Source organism: Tenrec ecaudatus, chromosome 1, assembly GCF_050624435.1.
Source record: "Tenrec ecaudatus isolate mTenEca1 chromosome 1, mTenEca1.hap1, whole genome shotgun sequence".
Lineage (NCBI taxonomy): Eukaryota > Metazoa > Chordata > Mammalia > Afrosoricida > Tenrecidae > Tenrec > Tenrec ecaudatus.
Genome location: NC_134530.1, coordinates 229315954 through 229339162, shown reverse-complemented (window position 1 = coordinate 229339162; position 23209 = coordinate 229315954). Strand labels below are relative to the sequence as shown.

Sequence of the window (23209 nt, the reverse complement as noted above, 5' to 3'; positions counted from 1 at the left end):
TTGGCTGGAGATTCTGATTAGCAGAAAAGTATATTTTTGTTATGCTTTGTGTTTTGGTGGTAAAGAATGATAGTGGCAGAAAGATAACAAAAGAGACAGAGGTAAAAAGAGCTGGTGAAAATTTTTCTCATTTTTGTTCTTTTTCGCAAGGCTGTGATATCAATGAAATCCATCTGTGTTGAGACCATTTTGTTAAGACGGTAAGTACACAACAATGCCTGAGTTAGCAACAAATGAGTGAACTCAAATCTTCCAGAGCCTAGCACCTTCCATTGATGCCACTGACAACTTTGGAGATCCTTTCCTGGGTCTTCATGTGATGGCAATGTACGAAAATAGAAACGAGGGACGCTTTAGCTGACCATGGATGGCCTCGATGATGTTACTCTTAGGTTACACTTTCAAGCACAGTCTCTGCTAGTTGCCCTATGTCCTCAAGGTGCCAAAGTGCAGGGTGATCCACAGTAGAGAGGGAGAGAATGTTTATACTGTTCCCTTTTTTAAAGGACCCCAAAACACTGTGATGCCTCATTTAGACATTACAGGGTTTCTTGACAGAGCTATTTCAGAATTTACTATATAGCTCCCTTGTTCTCTACGGGACTCAGAAATAAATTAGATGGAATATGTACCAGACAAGTAATCTAAGAAGCAGATACCAAGCTATACTAAGAACTGCCTTTTCATGATTCAATGTTTTATTCTTGGGCCAAGGCTGTCATAACTGGCTCCTAAACTTCTCTCAGGAAACGAATCTTGCAAATGGTTGCATGACAACTGCCTTCCCATTCACCAGCCATGCACAGACACCTCTGCACTCCAAGAGAAGACAGCAGTGGAGTTCTTTCCTAAAAGAATCCTTGACCCCTTCACAAGAAACTTCTGCCAAGGCTTCCTTCCAAGCCTACCTAAAGCCCAGCAATGGAAACAGCCACGACACAGTGGGTTCTCCTCCCACATTCTTCCTCGGGTCATCCTTACAGGCCTTCTTCCAAAGTGCTCTATCCCCTTTCAAAGAATCTCTTTTTCTTGAAGAATAAACACATATCAACTCATGATCGTGTACACCTCTAGGAGAGTCGAGTGACAGGAGTAAAAGAAAAGACCTTGCGTTTCTCGCTCTCGACATTCCTACTCAGAGGAAACTGCCCACAGGGCTTTGCAAGGCTGCACGTCAATCTGAACAAAGGCAGGCTGCCTTTTCTTTCGCCCACAGCTGCATGGTTCAATCCACTCAACTTATAGTTAGCCGCCAAGCACATTATCCACTGTCCTGCCAGCGCTCCTTAAATTAGTTTTTAAAGTAATATCTAAATTAAAAGAATATTTTAATGGTCCTAATTTTAAAATAACATCAAAATTAGTAGCATGAAAGCCCTGACATTCCCATAAGAGAGAATGCAGGGTACACACACATACGCGTATACACACATCTATAGACTGTGCACCCTAAGACGTAAGTGATGTCAGAAATTATAGTGCTTTAAATTAACTGAACTAAAAAAATAACATCATATGATTTTAATAATACAGCTGTGCTAAGACATATAAATATAGCTTGGCAATCTCTATAGAAACTAAGAATGAAAAGCTACAAATAATAGAATAGCACTCTAATAATTTTACAGTAAATTTGTTCTTTATATAAAATCATCCATAATAGGCCTCTGCTATCTCATATGAAAATGGAAGTATTAATTAGCATGGATAGAACTGCAGAGGTTGGTCTATCTTATCAATTTAAACAGGAAATTCATGACCTAGAATTTGACTCTGAAATCTTTTTAAAAAAGAGATTATTAGAAAACGCTCTTAATTTCTGGAATGGTATAGTAAAAATTCATTTAAGTTATGAACAAAAAGAATTTTCTAAATTATTTAATGTTTATTTTTCTTGGAAATGTTTCTTTTAAATGCCATCCCCTTTTCATTTAACAAGAATGGAGGATTAACACGGCCACCGAGAGGAGAGAGCATGATCAACCAATATGCTATCACGCACCTGACTTTTTCCAGAATATCTGTATTACAATTTTAGATTCATGGTATACAAAGACCTCCAAAGGGTCCACTGAAGGGACTAATCACACATGAAATAATTAGGAAGCAATACAGATGACCTAGTAGAAGCTAGACAATATTAATTTAGACAAGTACAGTTTTTATACTCTGTTATATGATAGGCTAAAAACCCTTAATGACTCTTAAAAAAACTCTTCTGTAAAATGGGGATAATCTCGCACACTAGAGTGAGTTGCCGCTGTGAGTACAAAATGACAATGTATACAGAGACTGAGCGCATGTATTACAGTGGCGCACAGCTGGAGATCTCCTGTGGAAGCAGCTCTCCTTTACTGGCCTCTTAGGAGTCTCTATCGATACCTCCCTTCGCCTTTTCTATTTTTGCAGATGTTTCCAATATGACTCTTCCAAAGCTTCTCTGCTAGAACTGACCAGGCCATCGAGAAATAGACTTCCGTGCTCCCAATCTGCATGCATATGGTGAAAACGTATTACATAAAAAGGGGCATTTAAAAATATTTTTTCTTTTACCTTGAAAGTCCCTTCAGTTATTTCAACCAAGTAATCCACATCGGACTTGTATGGAGCTAATGTGTTACATAAAGGGGCAGAGCAGCAGAGAGTAGTGTAAGTTTATCTACTACCCTTTTACTTGTCCCTCAGAGACAAGCCGAAGCCTACCAAGAGAACTGTACAAACACAGGAGCGCCCTCAGGTGACCCGGCATGAAGGGAGCAGGGGTTCAGGGGGAAGTGTTTCAGCTATGAGAAGAACAACACCTGGTGGAGACCCATTGTACATTGGAGGCAAATCACCGTCCCTCACAAAGATATACTAGACGGTTATTACTAGTGGGTGGAAGAGAACGTGAACACTTGAGTGACTAGCCCTTAAACTCGCTCTTTCTGGATTCTGAAAGTTGATTAGAAGATTAGGTAAGAGGTGGTTTAAAAAACAGTATGCAACAAAAGTTAGTTTCTTTCCGTTTCTTTACTATGACTGAAAGAAACTGATCAATGTCTACCGGAAACGTCCAAAGAAACTTGTGTGGATTCTCATCTACTCCGAGCACTGTGCACCATGGATGCACACAGCCCTCCTCTGTCCCACAATCTCCACCCAAGCTGGATAAAATACCACACGCCCTGGATCTCCTTTACTGTTTCTTCTCTGCTCTAGGAACAGCCTTCATCCTCCTGCCATCAAAAGGAATCATCTTCTGATCTTTCTTTGCTCTGCACGCAGTCTCCCTTATCAATTTAATCCATGTATATGATTTCTATCCCTCAATCAAATTCGATCTGTAAACAGCATGCCTTAAATCTATTACATTTAAAAAACATTTCCAAATGTTTAGATATCTGATTACAAGCAGCACAAATCTACATTCATCTCCTACCTTACCCATGCAATTGAGATGCATTGACTGGCGACTGGAAGGCAAGAGTGGGAAATAAGGAAGAAAAATGAATAGCTGAAAAAAATATGACCCTGGTAATAGAAATTAAATGAGATTACATAATAGAATTGCAAGATCAAATACTTCTTAATTGCAAACATGTTTTTTCCAAGATATAAACTGTGACTATCCATGTGGACCTTGCCAAGTGGAATACAAAGGAATCAAACTGATAACATCTATAAAAAGATTTGATGGTGAGCCAGGGAGTGTTCCACTCTCCCTTCCACCCCCTTCATTTGCTCCTGTGTGCTCTGATCAGACATGTCCCTCTCCCTGAGCTGTAACTTAAGTGCTGTCCTCTGAAATGAATTCTTCTGTGGGGAGACAGGGCTGTCCACATAGTTGGGATTGGGGCTGGCCCCTCAGACCTCTTTAGTAGGACCATATTTCCGCTCCAAGCAGCCAAAGCACAGAGAGAAATATAGAGCCGGCCCCACTATGGGACATGGTGTCCCTCATGACGTATAATGCTACTGGGGACACATTGGAGACACAGTGCAGGAACTGTGCCCGATATGACCCCACCACACCGAGGTGAAACACTAAGGGCATCCAACAGAACTGCAAGGGGAACAGAACAACTAAGTCCCCAGGGAATACCAAAAGTAGACTTTGGGGCCAAGGTGTGGCACCCCATCAGAAAACACTCCTAAAGGTCAACAAACAGGCCTTGAACTATTTACAGCCCTTTCCTTTATTTGTTGTTTTCTTTTGTTGCTTTGTTTTGCTCTGTCTTGTTTTTGTGCACATTACTATCTCTGCAGGTCTATCTAGATAAGATAGGTGGGATAAACAATCTGGAGGGAAAAACAACAGGACTGACGGTTCCGGGGGGACATGGGAGATGGGGAGGTGGGGGAAAGGAAGTGGGTGTTAACAAACCCAGGGACAAGGGAACAACAAGTGATTGAAAATTGATGAGGAGGAAGGTATGGAAGGACTAGTAGGGTTTGATCAAGGGCAATGTAATCGAGCAGAATTAGTGAAACCCAAATGCAGGCTGAGCATGATAGTGGGACAAGAGGAAAGTCAAAGGAAATACAGGAAAGCACTAGGAGGCAAAGGGCATTTATAGAGGTCTAAATAAAGACATGTATATTATGCAAATATATTTATATATGATGATGGGGAAATGTATCTATGTGCATATATTTAAGGTTTAGTATTAAGGTAGCAGATGGACATTGAGCCTCTACTCAAGTACTCCCTCAATGCAAGAACACTGTCCTATTAAACTGGCATTCCGTAATGCTCACCTTCCTGACACAATCGCTGTAAACAAAGCGATTACGTAAGTAGGTGTGGTGAAGAAAGCTGATTGTACCTGGCTATCAAAAGACATAGTGTCTGGGTTCTTAAAGACTTGAAGGTAAAAAAGCGGTCATCTAGCTAAGAATCAACAGAGCCCACATGGAAGAAGCACACCAGCCTGTGTGATCATGAAGTGTTGAAGGGATCAGGTATCAGGCATCAAAGAACAACAAATCTTATCGTGAATGAGGGGAAGTGCTTAGTGTAAACCCAAAGTCCATCTGTAAGCACTGGACATCCCCTTACAGAAAGGTCGCGGGGAGGAGACGAGCCAGTCAGGGTGAAGTATAGCACCGATGAAATGTACAACTTTCCTCTAGTTATTTAATGCTTCCTCCCCCCTCTATCATGACCCTAATTCTACTTTACAAATCTGGGTAGACCAGAGTATGTGCATGGGTACAGGTAAGAGCTGGAAACACAGGGAATCCAGGACAGATAAACCCCTCAGGACCAATAATGAGAGTAGTGATACCAGGAGGGGAAGGGAAAGGTGGGAGGAGAAAGAGGGAACTGATCACATGATCTACATATAACCCCCTCCCAGGGGGATGGACAACAGAAATGTGGGTGAGGAGAGACATCAATCAGTATAAGACATGAAAAAATAATAACAATTTATAAATTATCAAGGGTTCATGTGGGAGGGAGGGTAGAGGGGGGGATGACCTGATACCAAGGGCTCAAGTAGAAAGAAAGTGTTTTGAGAAAGATGATGGCAGCAAATGTGCTTGACACAATGGATGTGATTGTGATAGCTGTACAAGCCCCCAATAAAATGATTAAAAAACAAAAAAGACAGGAAAGAACAAATAGACAAAAGGAAACTCTGACACGTGACTTGAAAAGAATAACTAAAACAAATGGAATAGATGATGAAATAAAAGAGTTAAACAGATACTGTCAAAGGACAGCTCAGGAAGACAAAGTGTTATAATGAAGTGTGCACAGACCTGGAGTCAGAAAGCCGCAAGGAAAGCCATGGTGAGCATATATCAACCTGAAAGAAGTGAAGCAAAACTGTCTGCCTCCAGTTGCAATAGTGAAAGATTCTATGGCCAAATACTGATGATGCGGGAAGCATCAAAAGATGATTGAAAGGAATACATAGTCACTGTACCACAATGAATTTTTGACATGAGATCATTTCAAGAGGTAGCATGTCATCAAGAAATTGTGCTATTGAAGAACGGAATCTAAGCTAAACTAGGGGTATTAGCAAAGAACAAGTGTCTAGGAACTGACAGAATACCAACTGAAATTGATAGACAGCTGGAAGCACTCAGTGGTCTATGCCAAGAAATTTGTTAGACATTTATTTACCTGGTCAACCCACCTGGAAGAGATCCATACTGTACCCATTCCAAAGAAGATGTCCAACAGAATTTGGAAATTACTGAACAATATCATTAATATCACATGCTGGTAAAGTTTTGGCGGTGAGGTCAATTCAAGAATTGTTGCAGCAGAATATGGAAAGGGAGCCGCTAGAAATTCACGCTGGATCCAGAAGACGACGTGGAACAGGACTATCACTGCTGCCGTCAGAGGGTCAGGTGGATCTTGGTTGACAGCAGAATACTAGAAAGATGTTTACGTGTGTTTTGTTGAATATATAAAGGCACTGGACTTTGTGGATCATAAGAAACTATGGACGATATTGCAAAGCATGTGAATTCCAGAACACTTAACTATGAGTATGCAAAACCTGTACATAGGCCAACAGTTCACCATTCAAACAAAATAAAGGGATTCTGGATGGTTTAAGATCAGGAAAAGAGTGCAGCAGCGTTGTATCATTTCACCATATTTATTCAGTCCACATGCTGGCCAAATAAATACTACAAGAAGTTGACGATATGAAGAAGAGGTATGCATCAGGATTGGAGGACGTCTCATTAACAGCCTGTTGTATGCAGATGGCACATGTTTGCTAGCCGAAAGCAAAGAGGACTTCAGGCATTTGCTGATGGAGATCAGACTACAACCTTCAATATGGATTGCAACTCAATGTACAGAAAACAGAACCCGTCACAGTTGAGTCAGCAGACAGCATGAGAGTAGATGGAGACAAGGATGACGGCACAGATTTCAGTTCACTTGGACTCTCACTCACCACTACGAGAAGCAGCAGTCGGTGGAGAGGGGAGGAGGTGTAACCCCCTCCCTGGTGGACAGGCAACAGAAAAGTGGGGGAAGGGAGACATCGGACAGTGTAAAACATGACAAAATAATTTGTAAATTATCAAGGGTTCATGAGGGAGGGTTTAAAATAAGGAGCTGATACTGAGGGCTCAAAGTAGAAACCAAATGTTTTGAGAATGATGATGGCAACAAATGTACAAAAGTGCTTGACACAATGGATGGATGGATGGACAGATTGTGGTAAGAGTTGTATAAGCCCTCAATAAAATGATTTTTTTTAAAGCAGCCGCAGCAGCAGCAGTGGAGAAAGCTGGTCATATATTGTTGTGGGAAAATCCGTGGCACAGGACCTATTTAAGGTACTAAATAGCAAGGATGCCACTCACTTTGAAGGCTAAGATGGCCTTGCCTCAATTCTTGGTACTTTCAGTCACCTCATATGAATCTGAAAGCTGGGCAGGGAATAAGGAAGATTAAAGAATGATGTCTGCTATTGAATATGGTGTTTGTGAAGGGCACTGGGTGTATCATCGAGCCCTGAAACAAACACATCTGTCTTGGAAGAGTACAACCGGAATGCTCCTTGAAGCAAGGATAGCCAGATATCGTCTCACACACTGTGGACAGGTTGTCAGAAGAGACCAGTCCCTGGAGAAGGACATCCTACTTGGGAAAGTAGAAGGGCCGCCACAAAGAGGAAGCGCTTCCACCAGATGGACTGACACAGTGGCTGCCAAGAGGGGCTTAAACATAACAAGAGGGTGAGGATAGCAGAGGTCCAAAAAATGTTTTCTTCCTGCTGTACAAACGGTCGCTAAACAGCAGCTAATGACAACAGCATCTAATAAGAACAACAACAAAGACAGTCATCCTCTGACGTCCAACAAAATGAAAGCGATCCCTCACTTGCATGTCATCCTCCTAGTACTACACACTGAACTCCAGAGTCACATTTGACACCTCCTTCCTTCTTTACATCCAGAATCCAGGAAATTCTATCACTATCGTGTCTGCCCTATCCTCCCATATTGCTACTGCCAACAATGTCCTTGAGATTTTTATCATTTCCCACAGAGACTACTCCAAAGGCATTCTTACTCGCTCTATTTTCCTTTAGTCTTCCTGTTGCCAAATTAACCTTTTAAAAGCAAATCATGGTTACTTGCTGATCATGGTTACTTTCTAAAAATGGCCATGGGGTTTTCATTGGCTGTGGCAGTTACATAATCTACTGTCAACTTGAGGGAAGGCATGGAGTCTGGCCTGTCAATCAGGACACTGAGGTCTCTGTGTGGGCATGGCCTTCTCCTGAGGATTCTGGGAACTCCTGTCTTCCTCCCTCAGGGTGAGACACACAAGCTACCTGCCAGACATTCCTGTTAACAAACCACATGTAGACATACTGATGGAGCCAGAGCCCTGGGGCTGGAGGAGCCACGTGGAGACCCCTGTCAGCACTGAGATGCTTCCACTGCCACTGGGTCCACAAGACTTTCCACCCACTGGCCTGTGATCTCCCTGTACTCAGCATCATTGCATGAGTTGCATGAGTCTGAAGAGGAATTTATAGACTGGTACTGGACATATGGGCTAATATCAGACTTATGGGCTTGATTTGGACTGGGCTGGGATCTTTTCTTAATATACAATTACTCTTTGATATGAAGTTCTTTCTTGTACACATGAATGCCTATGAATTTGTTTCTCTAGTCAACCCAGACAAACACACTGGCTAATAAATGAAATCTGAACTTCTTTGTCAGGGAGACACTCCAGGCTTTAGACCGTTTCCCTTTTTCCAAATGCATCTCTTATTCTCCTGCATGTTGCAGCCAAGTGGACTTTTTATCCCATCTGTTCCCAAAATATTCCCTCACATCGAAGACACACACCAGTCTGTTCCATGCAAAGATGATGGTGATGACAAAATCCGAACAAAAACAAAACCAACCAGACAACAAAACAACACCCCCCCCAAAAAAAACCACCCCCAAACCAACAAAAAACAAAACATTGTCAATCATCCCCCTGGGGCATAAAGCAATTGCACTGAAACTATCAATAATTTATCCAATGTAAATGCTATCTTTTCTATGAAGCTCTTTCATATCTTTCCTAAAGGTTTGGCATTTCCCACCTCTCCTTAAAAGCGATTAGATTTGTATGTACTCATCCACGCTAACCTGTGTGCATGTTATGGATTTACTAGAACTTGAAATTGCTTTCACTTAAGAACTTGAGCCTGAAATGTCCCTCTTTAATTAAATTCTCCTCTCAGTGGCCTGTGGCACTGAGTGATCTTTAGTTTTTCAATAATCAATAATCTATGATACACCTCTCAAGGTGCCTCGATCTCACAAAGTTCATTATTGTATTCTCATTTATTTCCTCCCTACCCTAAATCTCCACGTCTGACTTTCAACAAATGTGTTCATCTCCATATTCATCTTATGGTCTCTTCAAACTTTATTTCCTTTTCCCATAAACTCATGTCTTTGGTGCTCTCTTAGTAGACTAAAACTTGTGTTTCCTCTATCACTGCACGCAGTCATTCACAAAGATATCTTGAGTCCATCAATTCCAGTCCAGCATCTTTAAAGACAGCTAAATAATCTTCCTTTGAAAAACTGACCTGGTAGTTTCATATTCCTGCCTTAGAACTTTCTAGGGCTTTAAGTTCCTATAACACGATATCCAAACTCCTGAGCCAGACACTTAGTCCCTGCCCCTTCTCCAAACACAAATCCTAATTCAAGACACTGAAACACCCTCTCCTTTGCTTGCCTGATTTCATGCCACCGCTATTCTACCCCTTGGCAGAGGGCTCACCATGAAGCCCAGTGCCAAGGCCACCTATTCTGTGAAGTGTCCATTATCCTTCCCAAACAGCCTGGCCCACCTTCTCTTCTGAATCCCTACAGTACTTTACTCATGTAACGGAGAGAGCTGTTACCACATGCTTTTATGCATAAACCCACTTCTTACCCCAGACTGTGGCCTTTTTGAGATAAACGAGCTTGCTTTATTCATAGTATCCAACATACTGTTTGGCACATAAAAAGCTCTCAACAAATGTTTATGAAATCACCGACATCTAATTTCAGAATGCCTAGAAATCTTACTTAGTCTAGGTGCTTTATCAAGCAAGTGAGAGTCGATACGCTTCGGGAAGGCTGCGATGGGTGGTGAATCTGAGAATAAATGAGAGGAGAGAGAACTGTAGGCCACCACACCCCTAAGAGAGGTTGGTGCAGGAATCCAGGCACCATCAAAGCTACCCTTTCCGTCTCAGCAGTGACACTGCCGCTCAAGAAGCAGGACTGCTGTGCAGAGACAACAGAGGTGCAGGGGAGCGAGCACAGGGCCTTAGGGGAAGGAGGGAGTAGAGAAAAACATTCTGAATGGCAGGGGCAAAGGGGGAGTGTCTGGAGTCAGAGATTACAAATCCAGGGCTCCTCCACCATTGTCACATCACGATCAACAACTACTATTTATTGTTTCTACTTATTTAGCATAGTACACTGAAAACTGTTCCACAGGTATCTTTTAAGGTGCCTGACAATCTGTCAGGTAGGTATCGTCCACATTATACAGAAATGAAACCAGGTTCCATGGTTAACAATTCAAGTGATAGAGTCAGAATACAAACAAGGATTAGACTTCAACACCCATTTTCTTTTTGCTCTACAAAACGTGTGCCGAGGATGTACTGAAGTTGGGGGATTGGCTTTATTGCTATGCAATATTTGGTAATCTCTGCTAGTATACTCTTAATTTTTTTCTAGGACTAGGAAAGATATATTTGAGGGTGGAGTTCGTGTCTAATATTTTTTGTCTCTTCCCTTATGTCTCATAGAGAAATAGATCAGTTTTCGATTAACTTATTACACCGGTGTGTTCAGCTCACTCACTGCTATCGAGTGAGTTCTGACCCACAGCGACCCTATGGATAGAGTTCCGGAGGCTAACTTCCCAGGAAGTAGAAAGCCCCATGGTTCGCCTGAGGAGGCATGGGTGGGTTCAAACTGCTGATCTTGCAGTTATCAGTCCGGCACCCAGCATAACCACTATGGCACCAGGCTCCTCACCGTGTACTAGTGAGAATCAGCAGGAAGGACAGCAATCTTCAGTTAGCAAACAGCCAAATGCAAAAGTAGAGGACTTAACCCTTTGAAAGCTAAGTGCTGGCGTATAATATTAAGTCATTAGTAGTAATAGACCCTAAAACACAAGCCACAACTTTGAAAACATAGATAATGCGTATGTGTGTGTATCATAATAGAAAAAATATCTAAGAGGTATTGGTCTTTTTTTCAGATCTGGATATAAACATGACAACTACTATGAGTCATAAGCTAATCAAGACAATAAATAATTTATTTAAGTGTAGAGCAATATGTTTCAATTAGTAGCAATATCTTTGTAAACGTTCTCTTATAGAAAGAGGTGAAAAATGCAACTAAGACTTGCATCTTCTACAGAGGCTGAGTTCTGGTCAGTGTCTGCACATAGGTAAATATCAATTCACGACAAAATCATCCTGGAAAATTCCTTAAACTGTGGTGTTTGAAGAAGCAGAAAACAGCTATACCAAGAGTACTGAACTTCAGGGAGGCAATTATTGACATACTACATGGACGCCCTATATGCTGTATCAAGATATATATTATTCTGGCAAACCTGTGACTGACATTCTCAGTGAATATTACAGACAACCAACTCTCATCGTCTGTGTAAACAGTACAAGGGAATAATAATTCATGTACTATAATACAGGAGTTACCCTACACTAGTCCAGAATCCCTTTCTCAACAGCGGTGTGAAATATTAGTACCAAGACTAATCAATCACCATATTAAAGGTAGATCTTTATGCCCCAGGGAGATGATCGATAAGACTCTCTAACATAAATTAACAAGGAGGTCTCTAAAGGGAGCCAAAAGCAGACAAAAACACATGGATTCGGGAGTGGGTTTTGGGCTCACATTAAATCCGAGCTCCAATTTAAGAGCAATTCGTTCTTACATCAAGGCCCTGCTCGATACTCGCCCTCAGTAAGGGAACACAGAAAATAAGGGTTCAAGAGCAAAGTGCGGTGACGAAAGTAGATGGTGTGTGTCCAGCTATCATATAAAGTAGCATCCCAGGTCTTCAAGGCTTGTTTCCAAACCTGGAGCCATCTAAATGAGATTTCAACTAAGTCCACATGAAAGAAGCACACCCACATCAGTGACCCAAGGACGGCAACCAAATGATCTGAAGGTGAAGGAGAGAGTCGTATCAGAGTCTAGTTTGCAGAAGGCTGTGGATGACAACGGGAGCCCAAGATACATTTGTGAGATCTACACGGGAAACAAGCCCCTGTTGCTTTCCCTAGATCCCTAAGAGGGATGGGAAGAAAGGGGTTCCAGAGTGCATTGGAGAGATCATGACAGAAGATCCAAATGAGAAAGCTGACCTGAAACATGTCATTTAAACTGACAAGTTAAAACCTTGTCAGTTGATCCTCGTGCTGATGCACATTGGGCCTATTTGGTTTTCAACATTTTCTCTCTCGGTGTGTGTGTGTGTGTGTGTGTGTTTGACACTGGGGTTTATCTCAGATGTATTTTGTCTTTGGGAGTAACCCTCTTGAATTTCAGCTATATGTTTTTCTGTTTTTTAGTGCATGACACCCAGGATTGATGACCCTATGGAGACAGCAGGTAGAATAAGGCGTCCTGGGGGTGCAGTGGGGGAGGGGGTAAAGCGGGGCTGAGGTCAAGGAGCTCAAGAAGGAAAGGAATGCGGGAAACCGGCTGTGGGAGCAGTTGGACAGGACTGCTTGATGTGACTGAACCACGGGACAATACAATATCTGTGTGAGCCCCCAACAAAATGGTTTTGGAAACATACACATGAATCCAATCTCAAGCAGAGAATAATATAGCCCCAGCTCACAGAAACGCCTCTCATGGGGCTCTCCCTCCCCCGTGCAACAGAGGGCCGCTCCCCCTGCAGGGCACACGGTTCATGGTTCAAGGCCACGTTGAACAGAAAAGCATGCCTTTGCGCCCTGGAACCACAGTCACCCTCACGAGACACGAAGCGCGCATGGGTTCCCACCGCAGGCACACAGACACTGCGCCCATCTGAGGGAGCGGCAGACTCACGTCTCCCATCAAGCTCTAGCTTGCCAGGGCATGTGCTCCCTGCGGAATGGGAGTGCCAACTGCCACGCATTTAACTCATGGTGTTTGGGGGGAGAGTTTTGTTTTAGATATTGTTTTTGGCTTGAGCCCAGATATTTTCATTTGAATGAGTTATATTCCCAGAAATATCATGTATACAATCTCTCAATTTTTTTTCTTTGTGACCACAGAGGCCTAAAATTTTAAGTATAATCTATATTCTAATTTGACAGTTTGTGATTGAATACGGTAAAATAATCAACTTATCTTACCTTCATCTATTGATACTTCACTACTGTACCCATCATACTCTGCAGACAGAGGACTGTACTTTTGCCTTGTTTCCCAAGTATAGTTCTTTTGTCTGGAATCTGCCATTGGCAGTCTGGGATTGTGTGTTCTGGATAAGGCCTCATGGTATTTTCCCAGGGCTTCATCTTCACTTTCAGAGGATGAACCGTGCTCATCTTGGTCCATATAGGAATTATCTATTTGGAATTGAAGAGAGAAAATGATCGTTTTAATGCACTGGAATAGGACAAATTTACTTACATTATATATGTGTGTTACCATATACATACATACGAACAATTAAAACATATATCCAGATATTTATATTGGTCTAAATCTGCACACACATAAACTATATATATGCAAATACACATATTTTTCTAAAATTACAAACTAATAGAGTATGTGTACATATGTATATAAAGCTTGTCTGTGTGCATATTTATATCTATATAAGTATATAGCTATATGTTTTCATCCTTAAATTTCCCATTTAAGGACTTTGTGTTAAGTTTCAGTAGAAAAAGATACAGTTTGCACATTCCAGTTATATCCCTAAGTTAATCATATGGATTTTTCAACCATGTTGAAAAGAAAGTATATATAAAATAAAGCACAGTGCTCCTCAACTTAAACAATTTTTAAAAATTAAAATATATTCGGGGGCCCTACCATATACACATGCATTTTATATCAGTACTAATGTCTGTCTGTCTCTCAGGTCTGAACAATCAATTGAAAACATTAGGAAAGCATTTAATTTGGTCAAATAAAGCAGTCAGATTTTATTTAAAAGGAAAGAGCACATATAGGAAGTTTTAAGTGAGCACTCAATGTGTTGTGAGGAGACGTTTTTGGTTGTCATCTTAGCCAAATTTTTTAAAATGCCCAACATGCCAATATAGAAGCAAAATGGAGAAATGGGCAGATTTATATACTTGTCCTGGTTTTATTATCACTGGTCAGCTTCCTAGAGAACAATTTGGCAATACAGACCAACTTTTTTAATCTGCAAAGTATTTGATGATCTATTTCTATGACTTTATCAACTCCATTTCTAAGAATCCAGCCTAACCAAATCATCATCGTGAACAAATATATATATATATATATTTAATACAAATCACTGAAGAGTTGTTTTTAAGAGCAAAGGGGGAAAACATCTATTTACATAGCCTAAAGGTCCTACAGAGAGTTTTGGCTAAGTGAACCGTGACATATTCAGACCGAGAAGTACTATGCAGTTATTAAAAATGGGTGGTGAACAACGACAAGGACTGGTAGGGAGAAGAGAGCTACGCCATCTAAAAGATGTTATGAAACATGAGATGCACCTACAGCCCACTGAAAACACACTCCATGTTCACAAGCATAGAGAGAAATGTCTGGGAGGGTGGACATCAAACGGCGAACACTACCTACCCGCAAAAGGTGGAGCTACGAGAAAATGTTTACTTAAAAGTTCAGCCTGAACTTCAGATAAAATTTTCAGAATCTATAAATTGTATAGTTTGTAAATACTAGTTATCATCTTAATAATAAAAAAGTCAACACAGTTGGAAATTGTACTATGCTGAGATTAATTTAAACCAAGAAGCTTACCTTCTCAGAATTATTAAATCACTCTAGATTACAGCAGTGAGAACTACTCATCTGAGGTCATATGAACTAAAGGAATCAAGGTTTGAAGTTTTGATGGGGAGTCAGAGAATTTTAAGATATGGGACAACGTTTTTAGGGTTAGAAGCCAGTGGGTTTAAATATAGCTATTAAATTTCTGTAGTTTAATAAAATAAAGGAATCAAAAAGTAAAACTATGACTGATATATTTTTTGAGGGGGGATATATTATGCACTGACCAATATAGCCACATAGGGCTATTTAAATTTAAACCAACTAAAATTAAGTGAAATGTTCCATCTAGTTTCTCAGTGTCATAAGCCACATTTCAGATGCTTAAAAGGCATAGGGGCTAGTGGGTGCTGCACTGAACCTTGCAGAAATAAAAAAACACCCCCATTACAGCAAAAAGTCCCACTGGACATGAGAAAATAAATACTAATTTATAAATGATCACGGGTTCATGAGGGAGGGAGGGATGAAAAAAATGAGGAGCTGATACCAAGGGCTTAAGTAGAAAGAAAATGCTTTGAAACTGATGATGGCAACATATGTACAAATATGCTTGACACAATGGATAGATGCATAGATTGTGGTAAGAGCTGGGTGAGTCCCAATAAAATGATTTTTTTTAAGTCCCGCTGGAGGGTGCTGAGAAGGTGGCAGAATCAACTTAGAACTTAAGCCTTTGATTCAGTTCAAAGTTGTTCTACTTTCTAAAAGAAGGTCACTATGGTGGCTTAAGGCAGCAGGAGAACTTTGAGACTCTTGTGGAAAGGAACTAAAAGTGTTAAGTGATATTTCACTTATTATAAAAATTTTACCTACAGTAGCCCTGCTTCAGAAATAAGAAATTCTTCTTTCTACTTTCTATGCCTTACAATCCCTGTATCAGAGCCCAGAACACATGTCTTATCGATACTGTATCATGGTAACTGCTGTCTATTAGGCCCCTATCTCAAAGCAACTCATGTACAACACAATGGGACTGTGCTGACCCACAGGATTTTCACTGGTTGATTTTTTAGGAGTAGATGGGCAGCCTTTTCTTTCCAGTCTGTTTTAGTCTGGATATTCCACAGAAAGCTAGTCAGCATCATAGTAACATGCAAGCCTTCACTCATAGGCATGGGTGACTGTGTAGACTGGAAATTGTATGTGGAAGGGCAGAATTCTACCACTGAGCTTCAAGTGACCCCTCTTCACCGTACCAACAAAAACAAACAGTAACTCTCTGCATCAAATCCATTCCAACTCACATGGCCCGACATAGGGTTTCTGATGCTGCATGTATCTTTATGGGAGCAGTCAGTCCATTCAGCTAAATGATGGGTCAATCTTTCAAAACAAAGTTTGGAATATAAAATGTTTGACTTTAATTCTGGTAGGATTCTAGAACCCACCACTTGTCTGTCAAGTTGTCATACTGCGGTGCGTGTGTGTCGCTGTGTAATGTTGGAATTATCAATCTAGGAAAAAAATAGAAGTCATTAAAAATGAGTGAAGGTTGGCATTGGTGAGCTGAAATTAACTGATATTGGCCATTCTAATTCAGACAGGCATAGAATTTCCTATGTCTGGATTGACAAATGTAATAGGAAAGTGTTGTATTCATCGTCAAAAAAGAACACTTCAAGAAATGTCTCCACATGCTTTCTGTGATATGGTATTACCTTTATCACAAGATACGCTGTCTGTGATACGATAATATCTATATACAAACAAGATAATCCAGTTAATACAACTATTATTCAAATTTACACATTAACTACTAAAGCCAGTGATGAAGAAGAACGCTACTATCATCCTAGTCTGAAATTGATCAAACATGCGCTGAAGATGCAAAAGTTGGAAACAGAGGAAAAATTGGTAATTAGAAAATATGGCCTTGGTGATAGAAACGAAGCTGGAGATCAAATGATAGAACGTTGCAAGACCAACAACTTTCATAGCAAATACTCTTTTTCAACAAGAAAAAGGTGGACACCTTTGGCTGGAATACCCAGAAATCAAATTGGCAACATCTGTGGGAATGCATGGAGTTGCTCAATATCAGCCATCAAACTGAGGCCAGCTGCGGACTGTGGAACACACCACCAGTTGCTCAAAGGTAAGCTCATATTAAAGGTGGAAAAATTAAAAACAAGTCCACGAGAGTTAAAAAAAACAACTTTGTGCATATCCCAGCTGAATTTAGAGGCCATCTCAAGAAAAGATTGGAGTCAGTGAACACTAACGACAGAAGACCTGGCCAGCTGTGGAAGACATCAAGGACATCAGCTGTGACGTTAGGGAAAGGTCATGAAGAGAACAGAAAAGAAAGAAAACATCAAAGTGGATGTCAAGAGTCTCTGAAACGTGCACTAAAGCAATGATCGAAAGAAATGATCAGGCAAAATAGCTGAACAGAACATTTCAAAGGGCAGTGCCAAGGGCCATAATAGAGTATGCCGAGACATATGGAAGACCTGAGCAATTAACGGAGATCAGATTCATACCCATTCCAAATACATGTGACCCAGCAGAATGCAGAAATTATTGAGCAATATTATTAATATTATTCAACAATGCATTCAAGAATGGTTGGAGTAAAACATCCACAGGGAGAAGTCAGGGATACAGAACAGGGTATTCAATGAGGAACATCATTACCGATGTCAGCTGGATCTTGACAGAAGGCAGAGGGTAATCAGAAAGATGTTTAACGTCACAAGTTCAGGCTGGATATAGAAGAGGACACGGGAAAAGGGATATCTATCATTGCTGAGGTAGATGGATCTTGGCTCAAAACTGGAGCATCAGCAAGATGTTTACTTGTGTGTATTGATCACTATGTAAAGGTATTTGACTGTGTGGATCAAAAAAACCCTATACATTAACACTGAGAAGAATGGAATTCCAGAAAGCCTCATTGTGCCCATCCTGGCCCTGGACCAAACAGAACAAGGAAAAAACGAGTGACTTAAAAATCAGAGAAAATGTTCATCAGGGTTGTATCCTTTCACTATACTTATTCAACCTGTAGGCTGAGCAGATTATAGGAGAAACTGGACGAGATGAGGAAGGAACTTGGACCATATGAGGTAGAGAGCAGATCAGAGGAAGACTTATTAACAACCTGTAATATGCAGATGAAGCAATATGACTTGCTGAAAGTGAAGAGAATATGAAGCATTTGAACGTGAGGCTCAAGGACGTGGTCTTCAGTATGGATTACAACTCAATGTAGCTCTCCAACTCACTGCCTTCTAGTCCATCCCGACTCACAGCCACCCTGGAGGGCAGAGTAGAATCGCCCTGTGGGTTTCTGGGATGGCAAATCTTTACTGGAGTAGAAAGCCTCCTCTTTCTCTCTCAGAGCAGCTGGTGGTTTCTAACTGCTGACTTTGTGATTAGTAGTAACTCACTACATCACCAGGGCATAACCGGATTAACTGATAGCATGTGATACACAGAGGAAAAGGTTGAAGTGGTCAAGGATGTCATCTTGCTTGGATCCACAATCAATGCTCACAGAAGGAGCAGTCAAGAAATCAAACAACATAATGCAATAGGTTAAGTCGTGGCAGAGGTCCTAGACCTCCTTAAAGTGTTGAAGAGCATGTATGTCACTCTGAGGACTAACGTTGTGCCTGACCCAAGCCATGGTCTTGTCAATCACCTCTTATGCATGTGAAAGTTGGACAGTGAGTAAGGAAGAGCAGAGGAAACTCGGTGCATTTGAATCATGGTGCTGGTGAAGTATAAGGAAAGTACCATGGACTGCCAGAAGAACAAACCCATCTGTCTTGAAAGTACAGCCAGAATGAGCTTTAGAAGCAAGGATGGCAAGACTTCATCTCACGTGCTTCAGACTTGTTATCAGGAAGGAACACTCACTGGAGAAGGACACCTGCTTGGTAAAGTGGAGGGGCAGTGAAAAAGGGGAAGAGTCTCCCCAGAAGATGCACAGATACAGTGGCTGCAGCAATGAGCACACACATGAAAACCATTGTGAGGAGGTGTTCAAGGGATCAGGTAGCAGACACCAAAAAACCAAATCATCATCGTGTGCCCACCTTCCCCATACAAATGCTGAAGACAAATGTGTGCACAAGTAAGTGTGGTGAAGAAGGCTGATGATGCCCGGCTATCGATAGATACAGTGTCTGGGGTCTTAAAAGCTTGAAGGTAAACAAGCAGCCATATAGCCCAGAAGCAACAAAGCCCACATGGAAGAAGCACACCAGCCTGCGTGATTACGAGGAGTCAGAGGGACCAGGTATCAAGCACCAAACAACAAAAAAATCAGATCATTGTGAATGAGGGGGAATGCAGGGTGGGGACCCAGTACCCATCTGTATGTAACTGGACATCCCTTGCAGAGGGGTAGCAGGGAGGAGTGCAGTGTAACATCAATGAAACACACAACTTTCCTCTAGTTCTTAAATGCTTCCTCCCCCTACCCAGCCCCCACTATTATGATCCCAATTCTACCTTACAAACCTGGTTGGACCAGAGGATGTACAGTGGTACAGATAGGGAATCCAGGACAGATGAACCCTCAAGACCAGTGGTGAGCGTGGTGACACCAGGAGGGAGGAGGGAAGGTGCGGTAGAAAGGGGGAACCAATTACAAGGATCTACATATAACCTCCTCTCTGGGGGATGGACAACACTAAAGTGGGTAAAGGGAGATGTTGGGCAGTGTGAGATATGGTAAAATAATAATTTATAAATTATCAAGGGTTCATAAGGGAGGGGGAATGGGGAAGAAGGGGAAAAAATGAAAAACGAGGAGCTGACTCCAAGAGCCCAAGTGGAAAGCAAATGTTTTGAGAATGATGAGGGCAGCGAATGTACAAATGTGCTTGACACAATGGATGGATGTATGGATTGTGATGAGTTATATGAGAGCCCAATAAAATGATTTTTTTTAAGTTGTGAGTGTGGTGCCAGACCAGGCAGCGTTTCACGCTGTTGTACAGCACAGGGCTGCTGTGAGAGCTTGCAGACTTGATAGCATCTAACCACATCATCTGGCATATTTGAGAGCCACGTGAGTTTTTAGGTACTAGCATGCTTATTAATGCAAACAAAACAGACTTCCAAACCCTCTAGTGCTGTGTCCATGAATAAACCACGCTACTGTGTTAAGTTTTAAAGAAAATAATATATAAACTACACTACTTTATTTTCGTTTTATTTCTTTGTTTACCACTGTGACTATAGAAAAATAAAGCTCACAAACCTACACTAGGACTGTCAAAAATTCCTGAATCTGACATTGAAATAGTTGCTATAGAAGAATAGATTGCGAAGTAGATCTATTCTAATAAAGTGGTTTTCCTTTCTAATTAGATCATCCATCCTGCATCAGCCTCTATATTATTTAGAAGCCATTCATACACTCATTGACTAGCAGTAGATCCCTGATCCATGAGGCGCTTCTAAAATGTTGTGGGGGAATTCTGGTAATGCTTTCATTTCAATTTCCAATTAACTTTTGAAGGCCCATTGTATGTGCAGTGGAACTATAAGAGTCTTGCTCCTTTCTACTACTACTCAGTGTTGGTTATATCTTTCATGGAATTTACAGAAAAATTCCAGATACACAATTTATAAATAAATACTAGTGTCGTTTGGGCCTTGTGATCAGATCAGCAGTGAATTACTAGTACTCCTTAGCAATTCTGCAACCAAAGCCAATTACCAGTCAGCTGTTTGGAAAACAATCACAAACATTGTGGTTGAAAAGTCTAAAGGTTGAGTTAAAGTCTTAATTCCTTAAAGACAGCTCATGAATGTTAATCAGTTGTTCATGTATGCTCATTGTAAGCACAGAGGAGTCATAGGAAATGCATAATGGATGGCTGAGTGAATAAATGATACACGCTAACCCGCCAGGTTCCTCGCCCATCAGATCTAACCACGGATCTCAGTGGCTCTAAAAAGAGAAAAAGTTAAATTGAAACTGACTTAAATTCTGTTGTCACACATGAGCTAGTTTCAAGCAAAATAAAGACATAAATTCATGTGATTTACAGATAGATTTCATTAATATACATTTTAGGACTTCCAGTCCTTTGCTTAGGGGGTGGATGTACACTAAAGTGTAGTAATCAAAATAACACAATCCACTGCTGTCAAGGAACAGAAAACATTTACTCCTTAATTCTGACTCAACTGATCAGAGGGGCTCTGGTGGCCCCAGGGGTTAAGCACTGGAGTGCTAACCCCAAGGTCGCAGGCTGACTCACTAGCCACTCCAGCAGGAGAAAGACGAGATTGTTGGCTCCAGTGAGGATTGCGGGGAGCATTTGGGAAATCTTATGACACGCTTCTCCCACCCTGGGAGGTGGCCGCAAGTGAGAAGAGACTCCACAACAGTGGGCCGGCTCTTTTCTTTTTGGTTTAAGTTGAAGAGTTCCATTTGGGCTTGGTCTGAACGTGCATCGAGGCCACATCAAAGCAACACCCATGGAGGCATGCACACTGCATACAAGAACCAGGGGGCTCCTGTGCACAGAGTCGGGGGAAGTTAGAGAGAAAACCGTTTAACCTGCACCCGGGTTGTACCTAAGGTTGTACGAGCAGCATGCATATCCTTGAAGTGCCTTTAAAGATGCCGCAAGAAGAGGAGTCAACAAGAAGTGCAAGTGAGCAATACAGAGATCCAGAGGAAAGCAGAGGGATCTGGAGGATGTCATCCCTCCGTGAGGGTGGAGGGGATGGAGAGAAATGCAATCGCTCACACACCGTTTGCAGACCTCACCTTTGTCTGGTCTTAGCTTACAATATTTTCCATCCTTACTTTTGGCTGTCCCTTTCTTGGCCCAAATGCTTCCCCTTTTCTTGGTTTTTGTGTCCCCTTTCTCTTTATGGTATTTTCTTGGGTTTACTGGTTCTTGGACTTCTCCGTGTGCGCTGTGGCCAGAATTCGCACCGTGACATTGCTCAGCACTGTCAGGTTCTTGACCAGTCGCTCCAGCCCGTGCACTCTGCTTGCGAGCAGATGTCCCCGCGCTCACGGGGCCTTCCAGACAATCACCGGCACCTCTAGGCTCCCGCTGCCTCGGCAGAGTCTGCTGCCTATTGGTAATATGTTTCAGTACTCTTCCTTTGTGCATATCTGGTTCTTGCTGTTGTGACCATGACGTGTCAGAGTTATTTATTTGCTTTGTTCTGTGTTCTACATTGGATGGTGTCTGTTGACAATTGGCATCTTTGGAGACTTCGGGTAATCGGAGGTCTTCCTGTTTAGAAGCATCTACCACTTCCTGTACTGCAGCGCTCCCCTCCTCTGGGCGAAACCCATGTATCATGTTTGTCACCTGCTCAGCAACGGAGTCAGTTAGGGCGTAGCTGACTTCCCCGACAGCAGAGGTCAAGTCCTCGACAGCACTGCTAATTGTGTCCACCAGAGAGGACACCGACGGCAGATGTGGCTGAAAACTTTTGAAAAATGCCATTTTCTAATTCTGTCTTTCTTTCTAAAAGGTGCGATTCTGGAATTTTCTCTTCGTAATTAAAATATCAACCATTTGGGAACTTCAATTTAGTATTTACTTGGATGGTGCTACTCATTAGCTCAATATTGGTATTTCACACTGTAGCTTTTACTCTTTCTGTAAATGCATGACTCGCTGGAAGAAATATGTCGAAGTAAAGACTCGTCGAGAAAAACAAATCAAACCATTTGTTCACATGTAATGACATTTTTTCTCACTCCATAGCTATCATAACAGCAGCAAGACAAGCTTTGGCCCCTCAGATACTATGGGTTTTTGTAATTCTACGCCTGCAAGGAAGAAGTATAAAAAGGGATTGTATTATGTAATTTCACTTTATTTGTTAATAGTTCAAGCTGGGGAACTATTCTATCTTATTAACTATGTGCACTGTTTCAAATTGAAGAAAAATATTAGGAGAAAAAGTCTTCGTTTTAGGGGAAATAGTTTCAGGAGAACCATTGAAACAATTTTAAAAAGAGGTAGGAATAAGAGAGGGAAGAGGTGGTTAACAGAGAGAAGGTACTGGATTTACAAGTATCATCTTGCTTTATTTTACCATAATTCGAGGACATCATTACTAAGTTAATGGACATGAAAACCAAGGTTCAGAAAATGTTTACAGGTCCCCAAGACACTTTGCAAAGATCCTCCATGTCCATATTACTTTTATAGCATCTACTAAGATGATACTTAGG

The 23209-nt window shown here is 41.4% G+C and overlaps 1 protein-coding gene across 1 annotated transcript in view; it reads right to left on the bottom strand.

Moving 5' to 3' along the window:
- Window positions 1–22472, bottom strand: part of SYT14 (synaptotagmin 14) — a 189042-nt gene extending 166570 nt beyond the window's left edge. Inside the window, exons 1-2 of the mRNA XM_075542464.1 lie at window positions 21776–22472; window positions 13383–13598 (exon numbers count right to left, since the gene is read on the bottom strand). Of these exons, the coding sequence (XP_075398579.1) occupies window positions 13383–13598; window positions 21776–22472 (913 nt within the window). The remainder of the gene's footprint in view (window positions 1–13382; window positions 13599–21775) is intronic.
- Between the last annotated feature and the right edge of the window lie 737 nt (window positions 22473–23209).